Source organism: Giraffa tippelskirchi, chromosome 7 (genome assembly GCF_054371585.1).
Source record: "Giraffa tippelskirchi isolate mGirTip1 chromosome 7, T2T-mGirTip1v1.2.pri, whole genome shotgun sequence".
In the NCBI taxonomy this organism is placed as follows: Eukaryota; Metazoa; Chordata; class Mammalia; order Artiodactyla; family Giraffidae; genus Giraffa; species Giraffa tippelskirchi.
The window spans coordinates 45721725-45746126 of NC_137281.1; the positions used below are offsets into that span (position 1 = coordinate 45721725).

The 24402-nt window shown below is 37.7% G+C and overlaps 1 protein-coding gene across 3 annotated transcripts in view; it reads left to right on the forward strand.

Annotated features, from left to right (window-relative positions):
* The first annotated feature begins 155 nt into the window (after positions 1-155).
* Positions 156-24402, forward strand: part of VPS35 (VPS35 retromer complex component) — a 36926-nt gene continuing 12679 nt past the window's right edge. For all 3 annotated transcript variants that reach the window (XR_014059045.1, XM_081507972.1, XM_081507971.1), the window contains exons 1-13: positions 156-217; positions 10305-10403; positions 11718-11814; positions 12538-12661; positions 13139-13321; positions 14916-15129; positions 16111-16194; positions 16640-16749; positions 18017-18113; positions 18219-18367; positions 21416-21623; positions 22031-22186; positions 24169-24291. Coding sequence is in view for 2 of the 3 variants with exons in the window: in XM_081507972.1 (XP_081364098.1) it covers positions 215-217; positions 10305-10403; positions 11718-11814; positions 12538-12661; positions 13139-13321; positions 14916-15129; positions 16111-16194; positions 16640-16749; positions 18017-18113; positions 18219-18367; positions 21416-21623; positions 22031-22186; positions 24169-24291 (1647 nt within the window). In the remaining variant the exon portion in view is untranslated. The remainder of the gene's footprint in view (positions 218-10304; positions 10404-11717; positions 11815-12537; positions 12662-13138; positions 13322-14915; positions 15130-16110; positions 16195-16639; positions 16750-18016; positions 18114-18218; positions 18368-21415; positions 21624-22030; positions 22187-24168; positions 24292-24402) is intronic.

The following is a 24402-nucleotide window of genomic DNA, read 5'->3' on the forward strand; positions in this document are numbered from 1 at the left end:
TGGAGAGATTGGCTGGCGCCTAGGTCCGTCAGTTCTCCGTGAAGTGACAGGGACCAATAAATACGCGGGAGTTGGGGGACCAATCGTGGAGCCCTCTGCTGGGTCCGAAGGCGGAGCTAGAGGGGGCGGGGCTTGGAGGGGCCGCAGAGTCACCTGACCGCGGGAGGCTCGGCGCGGGGTGGGTGCTGCTAGCTGCAGGCTTAGGGGAGTCGCCATGGTGAGTGCTGAGGGGCGGCGGGCCCCGGGCTGACCCTTTTCCCAGCTACTGCTCACTCCCACCGCTTTGGAACCGTGCAAGCGGAGTCGGGGCCCAGCAGCTGGATCGGGGCTAATACCAGCCAGGCTTGGCCTACGGGTTGGGGGACAGGCCGGGGAAGGCCGCAGGCGGGCCGATCCGGGATCGGGTGGGCGGCGGCGCCTGGCCTTGCCAGTTGCTCTCTGAGGGGTGTATTCGCTCGGTAGCTCTGAGAGTCAGTAAGGGCCTGCAACCCCTCTGAGTGGAGTTGGCCACCGCCCCGCCTTGAGGGGATCTCTAGTGCTGGGTCTGGGCGTCTGGCTGGAACGGGGGCGTACGGAGGGCCTGAGGCTCAGAGGTGGCGTTGGGACCCGCCCAAAGGCTGCTCCCTTGCTGACGGTTCTACCTTTGTGCCTGGTAGTGCTTTCGTGTCCCTTTCTTGTGCAAGAAATACCTTCTGGAGGGTCCTTAATAGTGCCCGGGCCTTTTTTAGCCGGCCTCTTAGATTGCAGTGTGTGTCAGAGAATTCTAGTGACTGGCTTAGGTGAATTTCCTGGAAGGACTTATACTATCTGATATCCATTAATTCTGAGAGACAAAAAAGAGACTGCTTGTTTCCTTTAACATTTGTTCATTGGGCGCCCTGGCTCTCTTACTGACTTCCCCATTGATGAAATCCAAGTCTTTTACTTACTGGAAGTAGGCATTCTCCTTAGCGCCTCTCCATGCTGGCAGCAAAACGTGGTGTAGCTGTTGGCTGGTGAACTTGAACTTCCTCAAAATGTGAATCCTTGCGTCTAGTTTTCACAAAGGCAAGCTGTCACTTGCATTTTATTAGGGTTTGACATAATCTGTACTGTATAAGTAATGTTTTTGCATGTTGGTGTACAGTATGTCAGTTTTAGTTATCTCACTATTCAGTTTGTGTAGACAGGCTTCTCAAAACCTGTAAGCCTGGAAACAGGCTTCACTTTAAATGTGCTAAGGCCAAAAAGCAAAATATTTGACATATATTGCTTTCATATAATATGATGTTGTACGAGGTGATTTTGTTTATTTCTCTGAATTCTTAGTTGGGAGTTGATGTAAGAATGGTGCAAAAATTAAACTAGCATTTGTCTATTTCTCAACATTTATGGATTGACATTTATAGTGTTTGTAATAAAAAACCACTTACTTGAGGATCTCTTATATATCTCCGTTCTGTGCTTGAGGAACCAGTTTGGAACAGTGAACGAGACACACTGTACTATCCTCACTAATTTTACTGGGAAAGAAAACTTGAGTAGTAGTCTTGTCACAGCCTCTGTCTCTGTGACTTGGGCAAGTCACTCATTCTTTGAGTCTCCTTTTTACATCTGAAAACAAATGTTCTCTTTTTGGCCCTTCCCAATTCTAAAATCTAGGATTCAGTTCAATTTATCATGCATCTTGTGTGCCTTTTATGTCATGCACCGTGCTGGGCACTGAAAACATAGCCCATGCTTTCAAAGAACTTAAGAGTCTAGCAGGGAAGACATGCTTATGGAACTTAATGTAGTACAGTCTGAGTACTGAGGACAGTCCCGTCAGTTCAGTGCTGTGGGGCCATGGAAGGAGAGACATTTCTGGGGAGTATGGGAAAGATTACAGGAAGTAACATGTGAACTGAGATTCTGAGGACAGTGAGTAGAAATTTTCTAGGTGGAGAAGAATGTGTATTGCTAGTAGATAAAGCTGGGGGAAGTAAATGGTCATGGTGTATGCCATCATAGGATTCCTGGGGAAATTTATTGGTAAATGAAATTGGAGATGCTGGTATTAAAATATATGTTTGGATGGTCCCATCCCTTCATCGTGCTTAGTTCTCCCTACTTCAGTTGCTATTTTGTGTCTCACCAGCATTTTAAAAAGTGTTTTCATTAACATAATGAAATTCTGTATCTTTGTGAGATGCGTTATTTTCATTTTATAGTTGATTAACATTGCATTTTTTGATTACATCTATCTTGAAAACATCTATATGAATGGAGAGATCGGAAAGTCTCTAGGATGGTTGTAGATAATGCTGGTATCTATGGGGAATATAATAATGACGGAAACACTTATGTGAAATGCTTATTACTAAGTGCTAAGCAATTTTCAAGCTTTATTGGTGTCATTTCACTTTATTACTCATAACAATGATACAAGTATTTCTATTATCCTTGTTTGCTGCAAGAGGAAATGAAAGCACGTTGTTTGAATGGGAAGTAGTTTTATAAGTGATATGTTCATAGTGACCTTTGTTTCCTCTGCATCTTTTAACTGTGTAGACTTGTGAGGGCTATTTGGCTTGAATCTGTGGGCTAAAAGGGGCCTAATCACAAATGTTAATTTGATCTTGACTCTAGTGTTTCCATTTTTCTCTGATGCATGTAACTGCTGTGTACAGAGTCATTTGTAAATGCAGAACCGCTTTTATGAGTGAGGGGTCATTGGTTACCTAATTTGTGTGTAGTGAAATCATGTTCGTGTTAAACTGACTTGCTCAGTGCCATGCTTGGCAGAAAGGGCATCTAGATGTTCCTTTAGAATAGCCAGCTGCATTGTCTTACAAGTAATATGTAAAAGTACATTTTTTATTGTAGCTTTATCTCTTTATTTTCTACATTTTGTATGTATACGTTTCTATTAATTTTAAACCCAGTTGATACAAAACAGAAAAATTTTGCTAATTTGCTTGCAGATTACTGAGTCTAGTTAATTCTATACAAATATTTTTGAATTGTTTGTAATTTGTTTATAGGGCTTCCCAGATGGCTCAGTGATAAAGAATCCACCTGCCAATGCAGGAGATAAAACAAACATGGGTTCACTCCCTGGGTTGGGTAGATCCCCTAGAGAAGGAAATGGCAACCCACTCCAGTATTCTTGCCTGGAGAATCCCATGGACAGAGAAGCCAGGAGGACTACAGTCCATGGGATTGCAAAGAATTGGACATGATTTAGAAACTGAGCATGTACCCAACCTCTTTATAACCACACTTTTATTTGCCATATAATTATACACAGTAGCCAAAAGGTAGTAGTATACCCAAATATCCATCAGCAGATGAATGGATAAACAAAATGGTATATACACACAATGGAATATGATTTAACCTCAAAAAGAAGGAAATTTTGGATCTCCCTGGTGGTCTAGTGGTTAAGAATGTGGTTAAGAATTTGCCTGCCACAAAGACAGAAATATAGATCAATGGAACAAAATAGAAAGCTCAGAGATAAATCCACATACCTATGGATACCTTATCTTCGACAAAGGAGGCAAGAATATACAATGGAGAAAAGACAATCTCTTTAACAAGTGGTGCTGGGAAAACTGGTTAACCACTTGTAAAAGAATGAAACTAGAATACATTCTAACACCATACACAAAAATAAACTGAAAATGGATTAAAGATCTAAACGTAAGACCAGAAACTATAAAACTCCTAGAGGAAAACATTGGCAAAACACTCGCCAACATAAATCACAGCAGGACCCTCTATGACCCACCTCCCAGAATATTGGAAATAAAAGCAAAAGTAAACAAATGGGACCTAATTAAACTTAAAAGTTTTTGCACAACAAAGGAAACTGTAAGCAAGGTGAAAAGACAGCCTTCAGAATGGGAGAAAATAATAGCAAACAAAGCAACTGACAAAGAATTAATCTCAAAAATATACAAGCAAGTCCTGCAGCTCAATTCCAGAAAAATAAATGACCCAATCAAAAAGTGGGCCAAAGAGCTAAACAGACATTTCTCCAAAGAAGACGTACAGATGGCAGACAAACACATGAAAAGATGCTCAACATCACTTATTATCAGAGAAATGCAAATCAGAACCACAGTGAGGTACGATTTCACGCTGGTCAGAATGGCTGCTATCCCAAAATCTACAGGCAATAAATGCTGGAGAGGGTGTGGAGAAAAGGGAACCCTCTTAAACTGCTGGTGGGAATGCAAACTAGTACAGCCACTATGGAGAACAGTGTGGAGATTCCTCAAAAAACTGGAAATAGAACTGCCATATGACCCAGCAATCCCACTGCTGGGCATACACACCTAGGAAACCAGAATTGAAACAGACACGTGTACCCCAATGTTCATCGCAGCACTGTTTATAATAGCCAGGACATGGAAGCAACCTAGGTATCCCATCAGGAGATGAATGGATAAGGAAGCTGTGGTACATATACACAATGGAATATTACTCAGCCATTAAAATGAATACATTTGAATCAGTTCTAATGAGATGGAGGAAACTGGAGCCCATTATACAGAGTGAAGTAAGCCAGAAAGAAAAACACCAATACAGTATACTAATGCATATATATGGAATTTAGAAAGATGGTAACGATAACCCTATATGTGAGACAGAAAAAGAGACACAGATGTATAGAACAGTCTTTTGGATTCTGTGGGAGAAGGCGAGGGTGGGATGATCTGAGAGAATAGCATTGAAACATGTATATTATATATGAAACAGATCGCCAGTCCAGGTTTGATGCCTGAGACTGGTGCTCAGGGCTGGTGCACTGGGGTGACCCTGAGGGATGGGATGGGGAGGAAGGAGGGAGGGGGGTTCAGGATGGGGAACACATGTACACCCAGGGCTGATTCATGACAATGTATGGCAAAAACCAGTACAATATTGTAAAGTAATTAGCTTCCAACTGAAGTAATTAAAATATATATATATATACATTGCTATATAGACAACAGATAATTAACAAGGACCTACTGTATAGCACTGGCAACTCTTCTCAATATTCTGTAATAACCAAATGAGAAAAGATTCTGAAAAAGAATGGATATATGTATATGTATAAATGAATCACTTTGCTGTACACCTGAGACTGGCACAACATTGCAAATCAACTATAATATAAAATTTAAAAATTAAAAAAAAAAAGAATTTGCCTGCCAATGCAGGGGACACGGGTTCGATCCCTGGTCTGGGAAGATTCCACATGCCACTGGGCAGCTAAGCCGAGAGCCCTAGAACCCGTAGTCCACAGTAAGAGAGAAGCGCCACAAGTAGAGGGTGGCCCCTACTTGCCACAACTAGAGAAAGCTCACTCAAAGCAATGAAGACCAAGTGCGGCCATAAACAAATTGAAGTTTTAAAAAAGGACATTTTGACGTATGCTACAGTGTGGACGAACCTTGAAGATATTATGCCAGGTGTAATAAACCAGACACAAAAGAATGAATATTGTATAATTCCCCTTATATGAGGTCCTAGAGAAGTCAAGCTGTTAGACAAAGAAAATGGTAGTTGCCTAGGGCGGGAGTCGGGGGGTGGGAAGTTACTGTTTATTGCGCACAGAGTTTCCTTTTGGAAAGGTGAAAAAGTTCTGGAGATGGAAGGTGGCCGTGGCTGTAAAACAGTGTGAACGTACTTCATGCTGCCGAGCTGCACTCTAAAAAATGGTTAAAATGGCAAATTTTATGTTGTGTATGTTTTACCACAATAAAAATTTTCTAACATACACATTTCTAATGTGTATGTTTTATCACAATAAAAATTTCTGCTTATCTCAAAGCTGGCCTTCCGAACCTAGTGAAATCCATTGATTCTAATAATTGTTAAATCTATTGCATCCAGAGGTAAGGAGCCAGAAAACCCAAACCGTTGCTTGGTCTCAGAGAACTAGCCCATGATGAATAGTGAATTTCATTAAGTCAGAACCCTTAAATGCACGTGTCCTCTTTCTCAACATTTTACACTAATAGTTTTGTTGTGTGAGTTAGTGTTCAGTTTAAAAGATATTGAACTTTTTCTTTGATATTTATTTATGCTTATGAAGAAGTATGCCCTAGGGAAACTCAAGTTTCAAAACATTTTTACTACCCAAAAAGGAAACCCTGTACTCATTAAACAGTTGCTCATCCACTCTCCCTCCTGGTAACCACCAGTCTGCTTTCTGTTTCTATGGATGATTTTCCTATTCTGGATGCAAATATACCTCATTTTATTGTGCTTTTGCTTTACTGCTTTTTTTTTTCGAAATTGAAAATTTGTGGCAATCCTGCATCTAGCAAGTCTTTTTTATGCCATTTTTCTAACAGCATTTGCTCACTTTGTGTTTTTGTGTAATTCTCACAGTATTTCATACTTTTTCATTATCGTATTTGTTATGGTGATCAGTTGTGATTGTTTTGAGGTGACACAAACTGTACTTACATAAGTCTGCAAACTTAATTGATAAATTTGTGTATTTTCACTAGCCCCTGACCAGCTCTTCTCCATTACTCTCCCTTTTCTTAAGCCTCCCAATTCCCCGAGATACAACAGTATTGAAATTAAGCCAGTTAATCACCCTACAATAGTCTCTTAAGTGTTCGAATGAAAGGAAGAGTTGAAGGAGTTCAAGTGAAATCAAAAGCTAGAAATGATTAAGCTCAGTGAGGAAGACATGTCAAAAGCTTAGCCTCTTGTACCAAACAGTTAGCCAAGTTGTAAATGTAAAGGAAAAGTTACTGAAGGAAATTAAAAATGCTACTCCAGTGAGCACATGAATGATAGGAAGGTGAAACTGCCTTATGGTTGATACGGAGAAAGTTTTAGTGGTCTGGATAGATGATCGAACCAGCCATCACATTTCCTTTAGCCAAAGCCTAATTCAGAGCAAGGCCCTCTCCAGTTCCGTGAAGGCTGAGAGAGGTAAGAAAGCTGCATTAAGTTTGAAGTTAGCAGAAGTTGGTTCATAAGGTTTATGTAAAGAAGCCATCTTCATACCATAAGAATGCAAGGTGAAGCTGTAAATGCTGATTCAGATGCTGTAACAAGTTACCTAGAAGGTCTGGATAAAACAATTAATAACGGTGGCTACACTAAACAACAGATTTTCCTTGTAGACAAAACAGCCTTCTATTGGAAGACAATACCATCTAGGACTTTCACAGCCAGAGAGAAGTTAATGTCTGGCTTCAGGAACAGGCTGACTTGTTAGGGGCTAGTGCAGCTGATGACTTTAAGTTGAAGCTGGTATTCATTTACTATTCCTAAAATCCTAGGGTCCTTATGAAGTATGGGCCTGTGCCCATAAATGGAAGAACAAAGCCTGGATGACAGCACATCTGTTTACAACATAGTTCACTGAATGTTTTAAGCTCACTGTTGAGACCTGTTGCTCAGATAAGAAAGGATTGGTTTCAAAATATTAATAATCATGGATTATTTACCTGACACCCAAGTGTTCTGATGGAGACATACAGTGATATTAATATTGTTTTCCTGCCAGCTAATACAACATCCATTCTGTAGCCCACAGATCAAGGAGTTGTTTTGAATTTCAAGTGTTATTATTTAAGAAATACATCTCAGGGATTTCTCTGGTGGTCCAGTGGCTAAGACTCGGCATTCCCAATGAGGGGCCCCAGTTCCATCCCTGGTCAGGGAACTAGATCTCACATGCCACAGCTAAGAGTTCACATTGCCAAGGCCAAAGATCCTGCATGCTGCAACAGAGATTAAAGATCCCCATGCCACAACTAAGACCCAGTGCAGCCAAATAAAAAGATTTCATAAGGCTGAAGCTGCCATAGAATAATTCCTTTGATGGATCTGGGCAAAGTGAAAACCTTCTGGAAAGGATTCACCATTCTAGAAGTCATTAAGAATGTTTGTGATTCAAGGGAAGAGGTCAAAAAAATCAACATACACAGGAGTTTGGACGGAGAAGGAAATGGCAACCCACTCCAGTACTCTTGCCTGAAGAATCCCAGGGACGATGGAGCCTGGTGGGCTGCCGTCTATGGGGTCGCAGAGTCAGACACGACTGAAGTGACTTAGCAGCAGCAGCAGGAATTTGGAAGAAGTTGATTCCAGTCCTCCTGGATGACCTTGGTTGGTTGAAGACTTCAGTGGAGGAAGTAACTGAAGATGTGGTGGAAATAACAAGAGAACTAGAATCAGAAGTGGAGCCTAAAGATGTGACTGAATTGCCAATTTCCTGATCTAACTTTAACAGATGAAGAGTTGCTTTGTATGAATGAGTAAAGAAAGTGGTTTCTTAAAATGAACTCTACCCCTAGTGAAGATGTTGTGAAGACTGTTGAAAATTGGCAGCACTGGATTCATAATATTACGTAAACTTAGTGAGTACAGCAGGGCAGTTTGAGGGGCTTCCCAGGTGGCACAGTGGTAAAGAATCCGCCTGCCAGTGTAGGAGATGCAAGAGAGGCAAAGAATTGGACATGACTGAGCTACTGAACACACAGGGTTTGAGAGAACTGACTCCGATTTTGGAAGTTCTACTATGGGTAAAATGGTATCAGACTATCACATGCTACAGAGAAATCGTTCGTGAAAGGAAGAGCCAGTCCATGAGGCAGATTTTATTATTGTCTTATTTTAAGAAATTACCACAACTTCCACGACCTTCAGCAACCACTGTCCTAATTAGTCAGCAGCTGTCAACATCAAAGTAAGACCCTGCACCAGCAAAAATTTGCTGAAGGCTCAGATGATGGTTAGCAGTTTTTAGCAATAAATTGTTTTTAAATTAAGGTATATACATTATTTACTTAGACGTAATGCTATTGCAGACTTAATAGACTACAGTACAGTGTAAACATGCGAAACTGAAAAGTTTGTATCACTCAGTTTACTGCAATATTTGCTTTTCTGCTGTGGTCTGGAACTGAACGTGCAGTATCTCTGCTGCTGCTGCTGCTGCTAAGTCGCTTCAGTCGTGTCCGACTCTGTGCGACCCCATAGACGGCAGCCCACCAGGCTCCCCTGTCCCTGGGATTCTCCAGGCAAGAACACTGGAGTGGGTTGCCATTTCCATCTCCAATGTATGAAAGTGAAAAGTGAAAGTGAAGTCGCTCAGTCGTGTCTGACTCTCAGCGACCCCATAGACTCAGCCTACCAGGCTCCTCCATCCATGGGCTTTTCCAGGCAAGAGTACTGGAGTGGGGTGCCATTGCCTTCTCCAGCAGTATCTCTGAGCTATGCCTTAATTTTATGTCAGTGGAGTCGCACAATGTGTGGTCTTCCGAAATGTCTGATTTCTTTTACTTAACATAACCTTTTTGTAGTTCACATAGCATCTATCAGTACTTCACTCCTTATGATTGAGTAATATTCCTTATATGTATATAACATAATTTGTTTATCCATTCATCTGTTGATTCTTTAGTCACATTTTATTAAAAACATAATAATGTTATGTTTTTAACAGCTTACTCATTCAGACAGTAAACATTTATGAAGCATCCATTATGTGTCTGGCAGTGTGTTGGTTTCCAAGGATGTAAAAATAACCATCATTTATAGTTAAAATGTGATGCCTGCTGTAGCAGAGGTATAAACACAGTGTTTATACAACGTGAGGGGTGGAGTGGTTAATTCTGCTTCACAGGTAGATCTAATTCATTTTGCAAGCAGATTTTTCTGATGGCAAAGAGGAGACTATATGGATGTATTTTGTCCATTATAGCTGTAGCTGTCTGTATTTGAAATGATAGGGTAGATCCTTGAGGGAGTGTACTCTTTATGGTGTTCTACTACAAGTCACTGTCAACAGTTTTAGCTATTTTATTTCTAAGCTGTTTAGTCCCTCATTATATATTGCCTAAGTTCTCATAAACTAGTTCCTTGGTCTTCCTAAGAATAGACTGAGTTGCAGATGAAAGGTAATTTAGCAAAAAGGAGGCTTTCAGAGATTTGAGTTAGGCTGTACTTAACCACCACAGATTGGTTATGTTCTAGGTGGATTTAGAATGTATTAGCAGAGCATAGGCAGCCATAAACCACCACCTTATATTTCTTTGAAGATAACCTGCTATAGGAATGTTGAGTCAGTTTCTGAGAAGAAATTCTCTGTATCTATTACTTTTCTCCTTCAGCAGTCTTATGCTGTTAACTTCAATAACGGCACAGCCCTCTGTTCAGTTGTCAAAAATTGATAAATGAGTCTGAGATGTACAACTGGAATGAACCTTATATGAAAGCTTTGTAAATGTAAACTATGGCTGGACCTACAAAAATAACAGATTTGCTTGAAGAGAGTTCTAATGACACATTAATGGGAGATTTAAAAAAATTTTTTTTAGCCTACAACACAGCAGTCACCGCAGGATGAGCAGGAGAAACTCCTGGATGAGGCCATACAGGCTGTGAAGGTCCAGTCATTCCAGATGAAGAGATGCCTGGTAAGAGTGACAGTGTGAGAGGCACAGTTGTAGTCTGCGTTTTCCTGGGAATGTTAGACTGTGTTTTCTAAAGCCTGTAGCACTACCGCTCTGGTAAATCTAATATTCAGCCTCAGCTCCCTCAGGCACTGTGTGGAGCAATTTCAGTAGCTAGCCCTGTTGAAATATTTACTTAACCTTTTTTTATTTATGGTTTGAAATTGTCTGTCTTCCCTTCCAGAATGTAAGCTCCATGATGATGGGAGACCCTGCCTTCTATTTACACATCACTGTCTTATCTCCATACCCTATCTGACCTGAATTACGGGCCTCATCTGTTCTGTACCTCAAACCTGAGGAGTACTTGACATATAATAGTTGCTTAATAAATATTGGTTGAACAAATGTATTAAAATGCTTTCAATTTGAATTGTTCAGCCTTTCCCCTCTGTCTTGAAGGCTTTTATTTCTGTCCTGAACAGATACATTTTTTTTGCAAGAACTACTTTAAAAACAATACTTAATTTTCATATTCTGAAAGAGTAGATTATCTGTGTAGAAACTATAGATTCTCTGGAATAAAATTTAAGAGATGGAACCAAATAGGCTGGTACTTATTATAAGTTGCTGTGTTGATGATGATGATATCTTGCCTTTGTAAAGTGTCCTAGAGTTTCTAAAACTTAGTAATATGCTCTTTTAACCAATTGTATCTATTGTATTGTTTGTCTTGCTAACCAGTTTGTAAAAACAAAACTCTTTGAGTGGAGAAAATGGGTGGCATGGAGCTTGCTATTGCTTGCTTCTATCTCTTTCTGTGTATGAACTATGTTTCTGTATCTAAAGGTATTGTCTATATTTATGTCTTAAGTGGGGCACATGGAATTGTGAGGAGAAAAGCAAACTTAAAGGAATAGTCATTCCAGATATCTCTGAAGAGTGTTTAACCTATGACCAAGCCATTGTCAGAATAGGAACTTTCTTTCAAAAGAATCAGTATGCCAGTTTTCTTGCTTACAGGTAAAAGATAAATTAATGGAGCTATAGTTTCATAGTTTCTAGGGTTGTAAAGATTTGAGTTATTGCCAGGAAGCTTGTGGTCCCAGATAAATGAGATTTGCTAAGCTTTGCAGCCTGGTGAGGAATTATGTATCTTACTCTTTTCAGTAAAGTGAAGGCAAGGTGAAATTAAACTTGATTTTTATGTGATTAAAATAATTTAGGTGCTGTATACTTTTAAAACTGTGTAATAGATCCTTGATTAAAGTTTGTATAGCCAAGTTAAATGTTTATTTAAATTAAGCATTCTCACCAATGCTCTTGGTTTTTCTGTAGGACAAAAACAAGCTTATGGATGCTCTGAAACATGCTTCTAATATGCTTGGTGAACTGCGGACTTCTATGTTATCACCAAAGAGCTACTACGAACTTTGTATCTTTTGAATGTTGAAGAACATTTTGATCATACTGTTTTCTTGATAAGGCTTATTTTGCTTGTTCCCTAAGTTTTTCAGAAGTTGTATTATTTCTCATTGTCTCAATCAAATAGTACTTCTCCCTGCAAGTGTGCTGAGAAAAGTATCAGAAACCCCTTTTTTGTGCTTACACTTCTTTATGTGGTTTGTTGTTATATCTCAATTTTTAGACTACTCATGAAGGATATTGAAAGTATTAAGCAATTGGTTTTTTTAATGCTAAGATTTTGTCAAGCTGGACTCTGAAATGTAAAGGACATCAATGATTTGCCATTTCAAAACCCTTTAGTAGTCTCACGGGCAATCTTATTTTTATTGTTTTGCTTTACCAGACATCTTTAAAAACCCTTAAAGTCAGGAAAGCCCAGAAGAACTTCTGTCTTTACTTAATTTAAACATGCTTTCTTACATGACTAACATTTAGGAAATTTGCCCAATATAGGAGTTCCCTGGTGGTTTAGTGGTCAGAATTCTGGGCTTTCACTGCCATGGCCCAGTTTCAATCCCTGGTTGAGGAGTTAAGAGCCCACAAGCTGTGGGGCATGCCCCCCGCCCCCAATAAATAAAGAAAAAAGTGCAATACCAAGAAAAGAAATTTGCCCAATTTAATGAGTCCAGCAAGTTGTAGAGTCAGCATTCTTAGGTTGACTTAGCTTTAAATCCTTAATGATAATTAAAAGATATGGCTATTTCTGATGAACTGCACTACTTGGAAGTTTACCTGACAGATGAGTTTGCTAAAGGAAGAAAAGTGGCAGATCTCTATGAACTTGTACAGTATGCCGGAAACATTATCCCAAGGCTGTGAGTTACTAAGACTCTGCGGCTTTCATATCTGCATTTCCCACTTTGTGTTATATTCTTTAAAATCAGCAGGTTTTTTTAAAACCAAGTTTAAGGTTATTTAATTTCTTAACAAATAGAAGTTAACATATTGATAGTGATTTTTTAAGGCTGTGAAGTATAAATAACTACTTATTATAGATTACTGAGGAACTTTGAAAATAGAAAAAAATGGACATATTTTGTTTAATTTCTTGACTACTAGAAAAGTTAGTATCATGACAGTTATGAGTCCTAATGTGCTTAAAGGTGACATATAAATAAATGGAAGGGTGTCAGTAAGCAATTATATTTTAAATTAGATGATATTTTCTTTATTGTGTAGGAGAAAACCTGCTTCCTGTCTTGTTTATTTCATGTTTGTATATATTGTGTTCGAATATAGTCAAATTGTTGTGAGTATTTTATTTCTAATCAAATGTTGCCTCATTCTTCTAGTTATCTGTTGATCACAGTTGGAGTTGTATACGTCAAGTCATTTCCTCAGTCCAGGAAAGATATTTTGAAAGATTTGGTAGAAATGTGCCGTGGTGTGCAACATCCCTTGAGAGGTCTATTTCTTCGAAATTATCTACTTCAGTGTACCAGAAACATCTTGCCTGATGAAGGGGAGCCAACAGAGTAAGTGCTTTTCTTTCTTGATTTAGCTGTAGTATTTTTATTGTTGTAATATACAACAATGTAATATTGTTGTTTATATACATATAAAAAGTATAGAAAAGTATATAGAAGAAAATAAATATCAGTAATTCTCCTACCCAGAGTCAGCCACTGGTAGCATTTTGTGTATAGAGTTCCTTTGAGACACAGTATATGTGGTGTGACATAAAATGTACTCTTATGAAAATTATGTGTAGATTATTAGAGCCTGCTTTTTTAATTTAGCACAATTGAGAGCATTTTTCCATTCCATCAGATACTTTTTGAAAATATGATTTTTTAAATGAATTATATTTTGAAAATTGTATTTGTGATAATGAAGTATGTTTAACTTTTTTTATGAGCTAGCCAGTTTTCATATTGTTTCTTGAATGTCATATCAGTTTTTATAATTTAGCAACTTCTGGTTACCCTAAAGTAGAAGTGATTTTAATTGTCTATGCACACAAATTAGATATTAACTCTAAAACAGAGGGGAAAGAAAAAAAGCCATTCAGAGAGAGCTGTCTCTTATGCAGCCAATATTCTAGCATCTGAGTCTGTTGTGCTTTTATCCCACAAAGATGGCAGATGGTCTTTATCCAATTGGGTGAACTACTCACATGACAAGGTCCCTTGATTGAGGAACTTAATTCCCTTTTTAAAAAGTTTCTTTATTCATTTATTTCTAATGTGTATATTTTAGTGGTTTTTAGTATATCTGCATCATTTCCTTTTTAAAAGAAAAGCTATAATAAAATTTTAACCATGCATATGACAAAAATTTAAATGGTGTAGAAAAGATAAAAATTTAACAGTGTAGAGGAAATGGTGAGGTTATTTGGTGTGTTATGATTTGATTCTGTTTTGAGTATTTATTTGGTAATCAGCAAAAAGTTTTGAAAACTACTAAGTTCCCCATCTTAGGAAATGTAAAAATAAGCAAGAAATACTTGGTCTATTACTTTACAGAGCTTACAAAGCTTATCGTTCAATTGCAAACATAAAATCTCTAATAAAATGATGAGTTAACAGTGACACAAGTGTCAATTTTTTAAGGCTTTTTGAATTAATGGAATACAATTCCAAGAACAAGTTTAGTTGGTGCAGGAAAAGGAGTAGTTAAGTTGCTTCAGTCATATTGGACTTTTCATGACCCCATGGACTGTAGCCCGCCAGGCTCCTCTGTCCATGGGATTCTCCAGGCAAAAACACTGGAATGGGTTGCCATGCCCTCCTCCAGGGGATCCTCCCAACCCAGGGATCGAACCCACATCTCTTAGATTTTCTGCATTGGCAGGCGGGTTCTTTATCACTAGTGCCACCTGGGAAGCCCCAAAAGGAGTTGGGGGGAGCATTTTGTCCCTTTAAACTTGGACTGTGTCCCCTCCCTGATATTCTTTTCTCTCTTCCTCTTGAAATTGAGCACTAAGACAGTGTAGTTGAAGATGTCTTTCATATAGCATTTGGTGTATTAAAGAGGTAAGAGGAAAATGCACAAAGAAGAGGAATAGTAGTAAATTGTTCCTATACTTAAATACTGTGTATAAAGATTTTTCCAACTGTTTCTTTGCAGTGAAGAAACAACTGGTGATATCAGTGATTCCATGGATTTTGTCCTACTCAACTTTGCAGAAATGAACAAGCTCTGGGTTCGAATGCAGCATCAGGGACATAGCCGAGATAGAGAAAAAAGAGAACGGGAAAGACAAGAACTGAGAATTTTAGTGGGAACAAATTTGGTGCGCCTTAGTCAGTTGGAAGGTGTAAATGTGGAACGTTACAAACAGGTTTATATCTTTTTACTTCTCATCTTTTCTTATGTCGTGAGATATATAAAGTCTGATTTTTGAAATTGAAATATTTTTAAAAATAATATTGCATTGAAAACTGTTCATCAAAGAAGACTTAAATAAACTAAAAGATATATTTTGAGTCTGTGTTTGTGGATTGGAACACTCAGTATTATCATTATCAAGATACCAATTTTCTTTACATTGAGATTTATTTTACTATAGAGTTACTCTAAAGCTACAATAAAGTAATGTGATATCAGTGAAAGGAATAAATACATGTATCAGTGGAGAATAAATCAGGAATTAGCAAACCTTTTCTTTAAAGGACCAAATAGTACTTATTTTTTGGTTTTGCAAGCCATATAGTTTGCAGCTGTTAAATTCTGCCAGTGTAGTGCAAAAGCAGCCAAAGATAATGTGAAAACAATATGCAAAAATGGTCATTAAGCTAGATTTGCTGACCCCTAGAAGAGATGATCCAGAATAGACTCACGTGTATATAATCAATTGTTGATAAGGGTGCAAAGGCAACCTTTTCAGCAAGTGATTCTGGAACAATTGGACATCTGTATGCAAACCAAGCCTCTGAACTGCAACCCATTCTCATACTATGCAGAGGAACTCAAAAAAATTGATCAAAGTCATAAGTGTGAAATTTGCAACTGGAATTTTTAGAAGAAAACACGAAGTCTTTATAACCTTGGATTAGGTAAGCTTTCTTAGGACACAAAAAGCACAAATCATAAAAGAAAAAACTCCAATGAAATGGACTTTGACTTTTATGAAATAGAAACCCGGAATTTTTTTACTGAAACATTCTTCTGTAAAATTTTTCAGTTTAGTCTAGAAATGAAGTATGGGTCATGAAAACCTAAAATATGATTTTTAAGTTAATAGTTCAAATATGTTATTGGAGGAGTGACTTAAGATTTTGAAAATAATTCTTTAACTCTTAAAACCTTTTTTTTCTTTCAGATTGTTTTGACTGGCATATTGGAGCAAGTGGTTAATTGCAGAGATGCTTTGGCTCAGGAATATCTCATGGAGTGCATTATTCAGGTAGGTGAGAACATTTCAGGTTTTTAAAGAACTCGTTTTGTATTTCATTAATTTTCTTTGTTTTGGGGAAAAAATATTAATTGAAGAGAGATTAAGCATTCCTGAATAAATCCTTTTCTCCTGTTAATATAATAACATGGTCTTTGTATTGACGGGTTTTTCCTCCCGAGATGTAGGAAAGAGTAACCTCCAAGTTGTCTAGGTATCATTAGTTTTAGTTTAATTGTAGGTGTACTTTGGTTAACAGAATATTTCTTTCTGGGGTTATGTTTAGAGAGGCTTGAAAGTGATGTATTTGCACTTGCTTATATAATGTTAAAATGATTTTTTCCCCCCACAAATACGAGCTTTAAATATGAAGCCCAGAATATAGTGGAAAATGCTTTTACTAATTAATTTTCGCTAGTTGATTCTAGTAATAATCGATTATCATTTGATTTTTCAGGTTTTCCCTGATGAATTCCACCTTCAAACTTTGAATCCTTTTCTCCGGGCCTGTGCTGAGTTACACCAAAATGTAAATGTGAAAAACATAATCATTGCTTTAATTGATAGGTAAGAGTTTACTGTATTGAAGGGCAGATGTTCTGACTTTTGAATAATAAATTTAAAACATTTTTGTGAATTCTTTTTTACATCTTTATTAATGATTTTGATTTAGTTACATTAGTTCTGTAAGTCTGAGTATCTACTAAGTACTTGTCTGGCTTACTCATGAAAGAAGTTTAGCTCTTGATTGAACAGAGGCATGGTGATAATAGTTTTAATCTATGCATTTAATTGGTGTTTAAAGACATTATACAGGCCCAACATTTAAATTTTATAAATCCAATTGTCACCAAAGAGCAAACCTTGTGTTTTACAATGATGAAAGTTATCTTTCAGAGAGAACCAATTTGATCTGGAATCTTTATCAAGTAGACATAAATATGGATGATTAAGAATGTTCAAGTAATCACTCTGTTACTGCATTTTTTTAAAGAAGAGTTTTCAAGTACTAAAAATATTAGTAAATCCCCAATATGTTTAAATTATACTTCTTTAGCCCTTGGTCTTGGTTAAAAGTATAAAACTTGGCCTTTGATATAGCTTTAATGAGTGCCTGCTGGGTGCTGGTACATAGTATGTGTCCTGCTTGTGAGCATACACTCATTGACATTATGAAACCAGAAACCCAAGTGAAGATTTATTTCTGCAAATACTTTTATTATGTTTTAAATATCTAAGTTATTAGTTTTAAAGTCAATTTATATAAGTCAATTGGGGATACTCTTAATGGAAGCTAATAACTGGATTTTCTTATGTTAGGCGTAACACCACTTAACCATTTCTGTCCGTAGTGATTCTTCTGTGCATAACAAAATGTGGGTCCAGTTGTAATCAGGATAAACAGTAATGATAATGGAACAAACATTATTTTGAGTAGTTTAAGATGTGGTAAATAGAAGTTAACTTGACTGCTTTTGGAATTAGTTATGTTTTAAACTTTACAATAGTAAAAATGCAGTGTCGTAAAATTATCTATGTACTTTTTACGTTTTAGAGATAATTTTTTATAATCATGGCTGTTGAATACATTTTGTCATGTTAATACAGTTCTATCCATGACTACTTAATTAGGCTTCAAAGAATTTGACAGAATTGGCCTGTTAAAAATCTGGTGTATATGGTATAAAGTAAGAATGCAGTGAAAAAGGCATCATTGGTAAAACTGTTCCATTAAAAATGAATTGAGAGAAAAGCTGAAAGCGTAAAATGTCATCCATGATCCCACTACCCAGATCCCTATATCTTTTCAAATAAAGAGTATTTTGTTTTTTAGATTAGCTTTATTTGCTCACCGTGAAGATGGACCTGGGATCCCAACAGATATTAAACTTTTTGACATATTTTCACAGCAGGTGGCTACAGTAATACAGGTTTGTATGACTTTCTTCCTAAGTTCTAAAAACTTTCATAATTCTCAGCTGATACTCTTTTAGTAATTGTTTAAAATAAATTCCATGGTATTCTGAACATTCCAGTCTAGACAAGACATGCCTTCGGAGGATGTTGTATCTTTACAAGTCTCTCTCATTAATCTCGCTATGAAGTGTTATCCTGATCGTGTGGACTATGTTGATAAAGTTCTAGAAACAACAGTGGAGATATTTAATAAGCTCAACCTTGAACAGTAAGTCAAACATTTTTATAAAAGCCTTTGTAAAACTTTTTTGTCCCAGATTTGTTTTTCTTTCACAATTATTTTTAAAAATGTTAGAGTTTATCTTGTTTTTTAAGCATTTGTTAGATTGACATGCTTGGTACTAACCAGGGCAGAAAGTGGCAGCCAGTTGCTTGGTTGTGTACAGTGATCAAGTAGTGACACTCATAGACCATAGGCATCTTTAGAGACCAGTGTCTCCATTCAGACCCCTTTGTATATAAGGGTGAGTTCAGTTCAGTCACTCAGTCGTGTCCGACTCTTTGCGACCCCATGAATCGCAGCACGCCAGGCCTCCCTGTCCATCACCAACACCCGGAGTTTACCCAAACTCATGTGCATGGAGTCAGTGATGCCATTCAACCATCTCATCCTCTGTCGTCCCCTTCTCCTCCTGCCCCCAATCCTTCCCAGCATTAGGGTCTTTTCCAATGAGTCAACTCTTCACATGAGGTGGCCAAAGTGTTGGAGTTTCAGCTTCAACATCAGTCCTTCCAATGAACACCCAGGACTGATCTCCTTTAGGATGGACTGGTTGGATCTTCTTGCAGTCCAAGGGACTCTCAAGAGTCTTCTCCAACACCACAGTTCAAAAGCATCAATTCTTTGGCGCTCAGCTTTCTTCACCGTCCAGCTCTCACATCCATACATGACTACTGGAAAATCCATAGCCTTGACTAGACGGACCTTTGTTGGCAAAGTAATGTCTCTGCTTTTAAATATGCTATCTAGGTTGGCCATAACCTTCCTTCCAAGGAGTAAGCGTCTTTTAATTTCATGGCTGCAATCACCATCAGCAGTGATTTTGGAGCCCCCCAAAATAAAGTCTGACACTGTTTCCACTGTTTCCCCATCTACTTCCCATGAAGTGATGGGACCAGATGCCATGATCTTAGTTTTCTGAACGTTGAGCTTTCAGCCAACTTTTTCACTCTCCTCTTTCACTTTCATCAAGAGGCTCTTTAGTTCTTCTTCACTTTCTGCCATAAGGGTGGTGTCATCTGCATATCTGAGGTTATTGATATTTCTTCCGGCAATCTTGATTCCAACTTGTGTTTCTTCCAGCCCAGCATTTCTCTTGATGTACTCTGCATATAAGTTAATAAGCAGGGTGACAATATACAGCCTTGACGTACTCCTTTTCCTATGTGGAACCAGTCTGTTGTTCCATGTCCAGTTCTAACTGTTGCTTCCTGACCTGCATACAGGTTTCTCAAGAGACAGGTCAGATGGTCTGGTATTCCCATTTCTTTCAGAATTTTCCACAGTTTATTGGGATCCACACAGTCAAAGGCTTTGGCATAGTCAATAAAGCAGAAATAGATGTTTTTCTGGAACTTTCTTGATGTTGGCAATTTGATCTCTGGTTCCTCTGCCTTTTCTAAAACCAGCTTGAACATCTGGAAGTTCACGGTTCATGTATTGCTGAAGCCTGGCTTGGAGAATTTTGAGCATTACTTTACTAGTATGTGAGATGAGTGCAATTGTGCAGTAGTTTGAGCATTCTTTGGCATTGCCTTTCTTTGGGATTGGGATGAAAACTGACTTTTTCCAGTCCTGTGGCCACTGCTGAGTTTTCCAGATTTGCTGTCATATTGAGTGCAGCACTTTCACAGCATCATCTTTCAGGATTTGAAATAGCTCAACTGGAATTCCATCACCTCCACTAGCTTTGTTCGTAATGATGCTTTCTAAGGCCCACTTGACTTCACATTTCAGGATGTCTGGCTCTAGGTGAGTGATCACACCATCGTGATTATCTGGGTCGTGAAGATTTTTTTTGTACAGTTCTTCTGTGTATTCTTGCCACCTCTTCTTAATATCTTCTGCTTCTGTTAGGTCCATACCATTTCTGTCCTTTATTGAGCCCATCTTTGCATGAAATGTTCCCTTGGTATCTCTAATTTTCTTGAAGAGATGTCTAGTCTTTCCCATTCTGTTGTTTTCCTCTCTTTTATTTCCATAAGTAGTTTCCTACAGATGAATAAATTCTGAAAAAATTAGGGATGCATTATGTATTTAAGATGTGAAAATTATATTGGTTTAAATTTTTTTCTATTTTCAGCTTTGATTTTGATATCAGGCATAGTATGAATATTCTGTTGTGTACTTGGATCTTCCTCAACTATGCTGTCCTAGACTGTTGCATCCTCTAGTGGCCACTGAGCAGTTACGATCTTATTATCTTTTCCTAGTAGTCCCTTTACTGTCCCATCCTCCACTGCTTCTGAACAGGAGTCAAGCTAGGCCCCTCCTTGCCCTATATTATCATTTCATCTCACATAATCTTTCTGTTTTCCATCTCTCTTCCAGTGGTTTAGTTGCATCTGGAAGGTTTCTTTTTTCTTTTACCTCTTTTTATTCCTTCTTTTTCTTTTTGTCACTCTCATTTTTTGTGTGAACCAAAAAAACATTCCAGATCTTAAATAAATTTTGTATCTTTATCTTCCCCACTAAGTGAGTTTTAAAGTAAAATTAGAATAAAGAATTCGAAGTCCCAACTTCTGAAGGTCTTATAAATGCCTGGATATTCCTCAGTCACCCTGGAATGTTCCTAATTTTATCCTGCTTTTCCTTATTCACCAACATCTGATGCAGAAGAAATAATTTATGTATTACGTTCTTGAATTGCTAGTTTTGCATGGCTTTTTCGTCCTGAATATACAGTACTTATTGACTGCCCTAGAAACCTAACTACCACTTAAAATACGTCCCTTAGAAATCCACATTCTAAACAGTCCTTTTTAACTGCAGGTATACAACCTGTTCATGAATTGTAGACCAGCATAACCTATTGTATCTATAGGACTTTAATAGATGAATAAATGTGTGTGTTTAGGTGGACATCTGATAGACCTCTCTTGGAAGTCATTGGGGTATTTTGAGATGGTGTGATTCACTTCACCCATTTCCTTTAATATGTAAATGAAAATTTTCAAATTTTTCTGAATCAAGTACTGTTTGTGTATGTAAGAGGTTAATTTATTCACTGAAGGACTGCTGTTTTTCTTTTGGCAGTATTGCTACCAGTAGTGCGGTTTCAAAGGAGCTCACCAGACTTTTGAAGATTCCTGTTGACACTTACAACAATATTTTAACAGTCTTGAAATTAAAACATTTCCACCCACTCTTTGAGTATTTTGACTATGAGTCCAGAAAGAGCATGAGTTGTTACGTGCTTAGTAATGTTCTAGATTATAACACAGAAATTGTCTCTCAAGACCAGGTAAGAGAATACTGACGTGCTATATATTAAGAAAACAGAGACAATGTAGTTGTGGTTTTAGACAATGAGACAGACACATGAGATGGGAGGGGAAGGTAATTTACTACTAAAAAATAATTATAAGTAGCTTATTCATTTATAAATAAGATTGGAGATGTATAAAGAAGAAAATATGAAGTAACTGTAATCCCGCAGGAAGAGAATAATTGCTCTTAATTAACATTTGGTCTGTCTCTTTCTAGACTTTTATCTATATGTGTACCAACATGCATCCACTTTCATACAGAAAAAAGGAATTAAGTTGTTGATACTGTTTTGTAACTTTGCACAACTAAAAGCACTTTTGTTGGTGGCATTACATGCTGATTGTTTCACCCTAGTTGGTTTCCATGTCTTCCATACTACAGGTGGATTCCATAATGAATTTGGTGTCTACACTGATTCAGGATCAGCCAGATCAGCCTGCAGAAGAACCTGACCCAGAGGACTTTGCTGATGAGCAGAGCCTTGTGGGCAGATTCATTCATCTTCTACGGTCCGAGGACCCTGATCAGCAGTACTTGGTATGAATTAACTCTTCTTACACCCCTTCAACAGCTTCTTGTGAAATCATTTGTAGATGTGTCTCAAATAGTGTAATCCAACTTGTGGTATTAAAAGGTTTCAAAAGAATTGAAACTGAGTAAGAGATTAACTGGACTTTTACTTTATGATTAAATGCATTAATTGTAAACTTCTGGAGCTTATGAAGAACAAGTTGGTTAGTGTAATTTCTTCTGAAGACTTCTTAGGAATTGTAGAAAAGTCTATCTTCCTTTAGTTGGGTATCCATCCAGTAATCATTCCATTTTTATTTTCTTTCTGTCTTTTGCTTTTAGAATTGTTCAGTTTTTCATAATAAACTTTTAAAAGTATGAGCAACAACCCTTATATTCAGTTGTGTTTATGTTTCCAAGGTTTGCAAATAGAGGTTGTGTTTGTTTGCCACATTGAAAATGTGTGAAGACTTTAAAATTGCCTTTTTCTTAACCCCTTTTTCCTGGCAAAGAACAATCAGATGAGATTCTCCCTTTCTTTGTCATTAGTCCTTAATAAACCTTTGTGAAATGAATAAAACATGTTGCCTGAGTAGGATACTGGTGACTGATACTGGATAATTTATGAAAGGTGGCACAGTTAGTGGCTTAATTATTGTTTGGGCAAAGTAGTTTAACCATTGTTGGATACATGGGACTGTTAGTCTGTTGTAGTGAAGAATACGTTAATTTGAGGATGAGCCCTGACTTCTTGTGTTGACTTTGCCATAGTTGACACTCTTGTACTCCTCCATAACCATTGTGAAAAAGAAGCTGGTTTCTGTCTATAGTGCGATAGTCTTCGACTTGGCTTAGTGTCGAACAGTCTGTGCACTGTGTGTGATCTGTACCTAGTGGCTGGCCTGATTGTTCAAAGGTTTTACCTGATTGCCTTATGTTTCTGTGTCATGTACATACATGGCCTATGTGGGTTTTCATTTTTTGTTGCAAACCAAAGTAGAAAGTGTGCTTTCCACCTGTGGCCAGTTGGTTATGCTATGTAAAGTAACACCTTTAAGGTGAGGATCATTAGCTTTGACTTTCTCAAGGGGGAATGCATTCTCTTCCTATCCATCTACGATTATCAAAGAAATTTACAAAACTTGAATATGTCACACACTGTGTCTCCAAGTAAAAAGTATTTCATGAATTCTTGTGGTTTTTGTGAAACAACCAGAAGACATTTGTTTCCTAATGGCTCTTTTAAAGTTTATTACCATCTTCCTTGATTTAAATGGTCTTACTATTTTCCTGAAGTAAGAGGCATGATATACCAGCAATATGCATATTTTTTATATTATAATAGTAGCCAGTATTTTGAGTACATGCAGTGTGTTAATACTGATAACACTTTACATCTGTTATTTGATCTTCCCAACAACCCTGAGAGTGAAAATTATAGTTAAGAGAAGGTAAATGGTAATTTTCCCAGGGTCACACAAATAGTAAGTGTTAGAATCTACGTTTAAATGTGTCTATCTTCAGAGCCTGTCTTTATCAACACAGCATACTTTTTACATGTGTGTGTGAAAATACATTTAAATCTGTATCTGCCCCTGACTAGCTCTGTAAGTTAGGGCAAGTTATACAACCTCTCTGAACCTCAGGCCTTCCCCCATTTGTGAGATGGGCTTCCCTGGTGGCTCAGACAGTAAAGAATCTGCCTGCAATGCAGGAAATGCGGATTCGATCCCTGGGTCAGGAAAATCCCCTGTAGTAGGGAATGGCTACCCATCCAGTATTCTTGTCTGGAGGATTCCATGGGCAGAGGAGCCTGGTGGGCATCTGTCTCTTGGGCGATGGTGATGACTTGGCAAGAAAAGAAATGTAAGAGTATACCATAAAAACTGTATTCAAAAAATGGTAGCAATCATCATAACTGGAGCCCTCATTTAATTTTATAAATAATTAATTATGTTTTCTATAATTACAGAAAAGATTAATGGGTTTTGTCTGTTTGTTTTGGTCAGATTTTAAACACAGCACGAAAACATTTTGGAGCTGGTGGAAATCAACGGATTCGCTTCACACTGCCACCTTTGGTATTTGCAGCTTACCAGCTGGCTTTTCGCTACAAAGAGAATTCTAAAGTGGTGGGTTTACTTTTAAGTATGTCACTAATTTTTTCCTCTGTGTGTGTATTTTATTTTATTGTGATAGAAAATTTCAAACATGTACAAATAGAAAATAGTGTAATAAAATCC